Below are 7470 nucleotides of genomic sequence, written 5' to 3' on the forward strand. Positions count from 1 at the left end.
TGAAGGAAACTTCAGAATTCTTGTGCCCACCTCTTCCTGAGAGGGATGATGGTGAGAACAATGGTGATAGCCACATGCAACTGAGTCCTCAGGAGGTACTGTGAGGAAGGTGGTGTTCACATCACACTTCCTAGATGAAAAAACAGTATCAGGAAGGCCTGGCTGCATGCCCAAGGTTACACACACAATGAGTGTTGAAGCTGGGAGTAAATCTAGAATCAGGGCTCACTGGAGGTGGTGGGAGCATTACACAAGCTGACTCAGGCAGTTATCCAAGATCTGAGGTCACTGGGGCTGGGGTGTAACTGTGAGAGAGGCACAGTCTCACTGACCCTGTTTCTGACTCTACTAGGTAGGAACCTTTTTAAAAGTCCAGATGGGGCTGCAGCAGCAGGTGAATTGGCCTATGGCAGGGAGGGGCTCCAGAGAGTCAAGGACAGGGCTCTTCCCTCCCAGCTGGAGTTCTCCACATCAAGAGACCAGGGTGTCTTTCTCCTCCAGCCCTGCCCTCCTGTGGCCACAGTGCTTGGAATGCCTTCATTAGAGAGACTAGAGAAAGGGCCTGGGAGAGCTAGGCTCAGAGTAGATTAGACGAAGAGTGAGGGTGGGGACGATCTGACTTCATGACTTATTAAAATCACACCATAGTGGTAACTAAGAAGTGCTTAGTGTCTTTGGAGGTCAGCTGTGGAAAGAGGAGGGAAAGATTTTGGACAAGGAGGTGAAAGGTCCTTGGATGCTCTGAGTGAGAGATTTGGGTACGGGGGTCAAGGAGAAATAGGTTGGTGAGAGTTCAAAGGAGAGGTCTTGTGCAGTTAGCTGAGAATTGGTGCTCATCACTGCTACCACCTTGATAACAGAGGCTGCTGTGCCCCCACTCCCCTCCCCGCCGCCCCCCCGCCGCCCCAGGCACGCTTCTCAACAACCTGCAGATGCTGGAAATTGCCATAGAGGATTATATAGATGTGAGTGAGACTGGGGCAGGCAGGCAGGGTGGGGACCAGGATCCTGAAGCTTGTGAGGACAGAGTCCTGGACTGAATCCTGAGACTGCAGCACTCAGCAAACCCCTTTCCTGAGAGCCTACCAGATGCCCCTGTAAATGGCGGTGTCAGTTACATCTTATCTATGAGTGACGGAGCCTCCAGCAAAGACACCAGTTCCTGTTCCTTGAGTAGTGAAGCTGCAGAGCTAAGTCTCAGCCTCTGCCTTAGCTGGTACCCATTGCAGAAGAGAGAAATTGGGCCCCTCCTAAGACAGGAAGTTCCTAAATTGTTGAGTAACTTCTTTGTTTCCAAGGCCTTTGTCTCCCTGTCTATCATCACAGAGAATCAGGGAGAAAGGTCACTGAGCCTCAGTGTCCCTTCTGTGGAGACCAGAACCTGATGCAGGTCCAAGTCCTGTTTTATGCACATGCTCTGACCCTGGTGGCCCTGGTGGTGTTGCAGCATAGGAAGTATAAGGGATGAGGTCTAGTCATGGGGCAGGGAGACTTTCTCATGAATCTTGGCTGTCTACCTTCTAAGAACATATGATCAACACTAATAAAGGAGGAAGGTGAGCAGCTGGTGCCGTCGCTTTGAGGGAGGGTGGGGATGTGAAAGTCAGAGACCACCCTGGGGAAGACACTCCTTGGCTCCATCCTCTGCATCTTAGATTTATTAGGACGGTTTGATACACAGAGAAGCAGGAGACCCATCCCAATGGAGGGTTTGATTAGGGGAACAGAATCAATGATAAACTCCTAGAGGAGGGACTGTTTATATCCAACTCTGAGAACAAGTTGGGGCTACATGGGATTGGAGGGGAGGGGAGGACCCCTTAAAAGAAAGACCCTAGAAATTGTCCCTACCCCCACACACCCCCACAAGTTCCCTTTGTCATCTTCCACCCAGGACCTGTCAGAATCCTGCCCTTCCTTCTGTCTCCAGATCAAAGTCCTCCAGGAAATGCAGCTGCTTCAGTGACAAGAGATAATTGTCATCTTCTGACTGAGGAGGAATTTGGGGTTTGGTTCCAGTGCATGAAGCTGCACAGTCAGAATAAAAGATGAGGGCCTAGCAGCTTAGCAAAGAGTAGGAGAAGACTCTATCTTGTGCCCAGCTTCAGAGAACCTGGGGCCATAGCTCCCTGGTCAACATTAGGCCTTGCTGTATGGGGACCCCTGGGCAGGCAGTGGGAAGCCTGAGGTGTGGCTCCTGGTAGCCTCACAGCTGCCACTATTTTCTGAAGCTCCTACTTGTTTTGTCAGATGGGCCCCTATTCCAGTAGGCCAGCAACACCCTCAAGACCAAGAAGAGGCCACGGTGAATCTCAGGGCCATTGAGTGCCTGGGCTGACAGGGGCAGAGTGCCTCAGGGCTCAGTGACATTTGGCCTGAGTGTTGGCTTTGGGAGTCAGACAGCTGCACTGGGCTCCCAGCTTCACCATGACCAGTACTGTGTCTGGGGCCGGGGCCTCAGTGCTCTAAAACTTGAGACACCATAGTGATAAATTTTACACACCCTTCTAACTGTTTTTTCTTTTTTATGTCTTTCTCTATAATCACCATGTACTACTGATCTCTGTGTTTATTTAAATTAATAAACGTGTTATACAGTGTGTATTATTCTTCCTCGTGATTTCTTTACTACATTGTATGATTCCACTCACATGAGGTACTTATAGTAGTTCCATTCATAGAAACTCAGAGTAGAAGAGTAGTTCCTAGAGGCCAAAAGGAAGGTAACGGGAATAGAGTTTCAGTTTTGCAAAATGAATAAATTTCCCTATGAATGTGGATGATGGTTGCAGAACAATGTGAGTGTGATTAATTCCTCTGTCCTGTACTTTTAAAAATTGTTAAAATGGTTAATTTTATGTATATTTTACCACAATGTAAAAAAGGACTTTTTTAAATGAACAAACTGTAGATATCTGTAACAGCATAAATATCACAAATATAATATTGCATTAAAAAATTGATGTAAAAGTATCCATACTGTGTAATTTTTTATATTACATTCAAAAATCAAAACTGAGGTTCTGGCTTCCACTAATGATGAAGTAGCTAACTGAACTAACACTCTCACACAGAAAAATGATGAATCCTGGGTAAATTATTATATATCATTATAGAAACACTTCTATATAAAATACATACATGAAATATGTGTGTATAAAAACTGAATGCATATTTTGGCTATCCCTTCCATAGGAGAGATAAGTATTGAAGATAGAAGCCAGCCCATTTAACACCCTCTTTTAAAAACAGCACTCTTCAAAAGGACAAAACAGAATCCAGTCTTTTTAACTCTTGTATACAGTCTCCAGGGCACAATTTCCAATTCAAGAGATGCGTGAAGACACGTGAAAATGTAATAAATACACAAGATAAAAAGCAGGCAGTAGCCATCTCCAAGATGTCCAGGATGTAAACAGCAGACAAGAATTTGAAGGCAGCTATCATAAGCACGCTCATGAGGGCAAAGGAAAATATTCTCAAAAATGAATAGATGTGAAACATCAGCAGATAAATAAAAAATAGCCATATAAAAAATGGGAAATAAAAATAATAATTTTGAGCTTTTCTATGGTTCAGAAACAGAAGACATAGCAATATAATTTATCCAATCTGAGGACAGAAAAAAAAAGAAGTTTAAAGAAAATGAACAGAGCCTTACACACCTGTGGGATGACTGAGTCTGAGAAAAGGTGAGAGATAGAAAAAATCAAATGGAGTATAAAAGTAAATCAACAAAATTTAAAGAAAATAAACAGAGCCTTAGAGACCCATGGAATTATTGACTCTGAGGAGAGGAGAGAGACAGAAGAATTAGATGGGTTGCAAAAATAAATAACAGCTGAAAACTTGCAAAAATTGTTCAAAAACCTATTTTTTTTAATCTAAAGATCCACGAACCCCCCACAAAAGTACAAATAAAACCATAACAAGGCCATATTGCGATTTAGGAAACTAGCAGGCAGGACTTTCAATTGACTTGATATGATTTATCATTTTTACTATTTATAAGAATGGAAATAAGTTCTTAGAGTTTTTGTCTTGGAGAAAGTCTGACATGTGAGGGACAGACGACAGTTACTAAAGGCAGATGACTTTCCAGACTTGTCTTAAATGTTCCATTCTTTACATTAGAACTTATTTAAATTTGTTTCTTCCAAATACTGCAGTAATATTGATGCTCCAGAGAGCTGTCCCACGGAGATTCAGCTCTTGTGCATCTGCCCTGCACAGAGCTGAGGCAGTGTCTATGAGTTTCAGAAGTAAGTAGTCCTGCAGTACTTAATCTGAAAAACTTAATGGAAACATGAATTAACAGAATGATCACTGTTTAGTTCTCTCAGAAAACTATTAAAAGTGGTCCAAGGGGGTATTTAAAAAGAGATATTAAAGTATTTTCCAAGGGAGCCCTATTCAGAGCAGAAACACAGACACTATCCCTGACCTCACCACACAAACTACCCTCATGTGTTGGGAGGGACCAAGGGGTGCTCTGGTCCTGCTGACCTGCATTAATCATGGCCAGGAGGTCCACACTAGGACCCTAACGCCTGGGAAGCAGCCTGGGTGGGGTCAGAGAAGTGGTGGATGAGGCTCCCACAGCAGCTTACAGGGTCCCATCCCCGTAGCTGTTTCCTTAGGGTCAGGCCCTTCCGCTGTGACGTTTTCTCCTCTTTATTACACTGGCGGGAAAGTCTCCGTGAGAGGCCCGGCCTAGATACGGGCCACGCAGTGAGCCCGGGGGTCCAAGCGGCGCTCCTGGGATGCAGAGGATTTGTGACAGCATAGAGAACAGAGGAAATGGTTTTGAAAAGGCAAATGGCAGGTGACTAGGGACACGATGTTTTCACTTCTGGCAGTCAAGTGACAGTTTCAGACACTCATGAGGGGGCTTCTCGAGGGGATCCCAAGAGCCTGAGACCTGCCAGGTCTGCCGCCATTACCCTGCTCCTAGGGACGGGCTCCACTGCGCATGTCCGAAAGGGCAGGCCCCTTAGCCCCACCCCTAGGAATGGGTACACTGCGCATGTGTGAAAGGGCATGACTTTTATCCCGCCGCTAGGGACCGGCTACACTACCCGTGTCTGAAAGGGTGTGACAAGAGGGAGGAGCGAGAAGGGATGGGGCGGAGCGGGAGGTGGGTAAGAATACGAGCGCGGTGCGTCCAACGTCCGGCGGAGGGTCGTTACCACGGCAACCCTGCTGTGGAGGCCATGAGAGGCGAACGGCCCTTGTTGGCTGGCAGGAAATCGAGACACTCTTGAGGGGGCTTCTTGAGGCGATCCCAAGAGGCCTGAGAACGGCCACATCCGCGTCCCTTAACCCACTCCTAGGGACGGGCCGCACTGCGCATGTCTGAAAGGGAGTGACAAGAGGAGGAGCGAAGGAGGGTGGGGCTGAGGAGGAGGCGGGGTGAGAAAAGGGGCGGGTCGCGCCCAACGCTTGTCTGAGGAGCGTTACCTTGACAACCCTACAGCGGAGGCAGTGAGAGGCCACCAGCCCTTTGTTGATCCGCAAGGTATCAAACTTCGAACATGACAAGCATAAAAGCCTGCAGCTCGAGGAGACAGGGTGTCACAATTACCAGGCGAAACTAGCCGCCCTAGCTCCAATGTCTCCTCAGCAGGAGAGATTTGGAAACAGCAAGGCTTCTCTCCGCAGGGCGAAACTGCTGGGCTGCGAAAGGCGGGACAGGGAGCGGAACCGTCTTCAACCGTTCCGGGAGTTCTGCTGTCTGGTCCGCTCCCGACTGTTGGTCGCAGGGCAGAGGGTCTAGGATGCCAGCCGACTGCGGGCTGGCCCGTGAGCCCAGCCCAGGGCGGGGAGATGCAGGGTGAGGCGCGCCTCGCGCTGCATACTGGGAGTTGTAGTCTCTCCACCGTCCCTCACGGTGGATGGTGGGGTCACAGGAGGACAATCCTAGATTGAGACAGGAGCGGAGGCGGGGCGCGGCCGTGCAGGGAGGGGGAGGGCGGTGTAGGCGGCTTCGTTTACCAAGCTTGCTGGCTATTGATTTCATGCCAAACCCTCGCCAAGGGGATTAAATCAGGAGAGGAACTTGAAGGGCAGGCCTTGGCTGGCCAGTGAGGAGGATGTGTTGTTGCGAAGTGCACCCCGCCTTTGCCTAAATCGGGAGTGTCTGGTCCTCACTTAGGCGACTTCGACTTCTCACTGCTCAGCTCGATTTTCTTTCCCACCCGCACCCGAGCTCTTTCCAGAGCGTCACACCTCCTCCAGCCCATGGAGCCATCTGCTTTCGTAAGTGGCTGTGGAAACTGGTCTGAGGTCCCAGACGCTGTCACTGTGCTGCTGCCCTCCGCTCTCTTCAAGCAAAGCACAAGCCTGGTTGCCTTTGAAAGACAACCAGGGCCTGGCCTGGGAATGCACAAGTTCAGAGCTTCGCAGGGGGTGACCATGGGCTGTGGCTTCGTGAAAATGTCACCTTCACCAGTACCCATTTTGCGGATGTGGACGTGGAGCCATGAGGGGGGTGATCATTGGGTTACAAAGGTGCTGCTAAGAGCGGAGGAGAAAAACCCAACTCCCAGCCCTGTGTCTGGTATGATATTTCACCAACCCATTTAAGTGCGCAGGCCTCCAAATATCTACCTAAAGATTATGATAGATTAGGCATTTTACACTTAAAATCACTGGCTTCGTGTCCACTGAAGCCTGACTGGCCAGTGCCTAAAAGAAACAGATGATAACCTGATCCCTCAGGAACAGATGGTGTTCTAGCTTTGTGGAAGTGAATTTCAAGGTATGGAGCACTTGAGGGGTCTTTGAAACCTGCTAGGTCTCACATCTTTGCTTTTGGTGAAAAGCTCATCAACTAACTGTAGTCAGGAATGTGCCTTTACTTCCTGGGGCTGGTCTGTTGAAATTTTGTGTCTAGACAATGGAAACATCCAGGGGCATTCCTGCTTTCCTATAACCTCTTAATAATTGATGCCCTAAAGTCCTATATCCTTTGATTCCTGGATGGTACCAGATTTCATGCTGTTAAATCTAATCTGTAAAAACCTGAGCGTTAATCTCCATGAACATAAGAACTTGTTGTTTCTTATTTAAATGCCCTTTTTTTCTCTCGTCTTAGATTCTGAGCAGGATTTCTAATACAGTGTTGAAAGAAGTAGTGAGAGTGGGCATCTTTTTCTTATAATAAATCTTAAAAAATAATTCCAAAATGTCACCATTTATAGCTAATAAAGAACGCATCTCTTTATTTTGAGGTATATTCTTTCTATGCCTAATTTGTTATAGATTTGATTTGGAATGGATTTTAAATTTTGTCAAAATAATTTTAGGCATGCATAAAAAAGTCATGATTTTTAATCTTTTTGTTGTGTAAATAAGGAGTATGGCATTTATTGATTTCCACATATTAAAATATTATTGCATCCCAGGAATAAATCCAACTTGATCATAATAAATGATCCTTTTAAAGTGCTTTTGAATTTCATTTGCAAC

The 7470-nt window shown here is 46.9% G+C and overlaps 1 protein-coding gene across 1 annotated transcript; it reads right to left on the bottom strand.

The window, feature by feature from the left end:
* Positions 1–3974: 3974 nt before the first annotated feature.
* Positions 3975–6458, bottom strand: LOC100452245 (uncharacterized). Its single transcript, XM_054534414.1, has 4 exons — positions 6173–6458; positions 5461–5884; positions 4611–4758; positions 3975–4294 (listed from the first exon to the last, which is right to left on the bottom strand). The coding sequence occupies exons 1-4, from the start codon at positions 6456–6458 to the stop codon at positions 4142–4144; spliced, it is 1011 nt and encodes a 336-aa protein (XP_054390389.1). The 3' UTR covers positions 3975–4141.
* Between the last annotated feature and the right edge of the window lie 1012 nt (positions 6459–7470).

The sequence above is a fragment of the Pongo abelii genome, chromosome 18 (assembly GCF_028885655.2).
Source record: "Pongo abelii isolate AG06213 chromosome 18, NHGRI_mPonAbe1-v2.0_pri, whole genome shotgun sequence".
In the NCBI taxonomy this organism is placed as follows: Eukaryota; Metazoa; Chordata; class Mammalia; order Primates; family Hominidae; genus Pongo; species Pongo abelii.

What these genes read in the sequence shown, in the direction of transcription:
- LOC100452245 (XM_054534414.1), bottom strand. Translation starts at nt 6,458, where the DNA reads ATGGGTACTGGTGAAGGTGACATTTTCACGAAGCCACAGCCCATGGTC. An exon ending in AAAGAAAATCGAGCTGAGCA is followed by an intron (nt 5,885 to 6,172) that starts GTGAGAAGTCGA and finishes ATCCACCGTGAG; the next exon opens with GGACGGTGGAGAGACTACAA. An exon ending in TCCGCTGTAGGGTTGTCAAG is followed by an intron (nt 4,759 to 5,460) that starts GTAACGCTCCTC and finishes TCTGCATCCCAG; the next exon opens with GAGCGCCGCTTGGACCCCCG.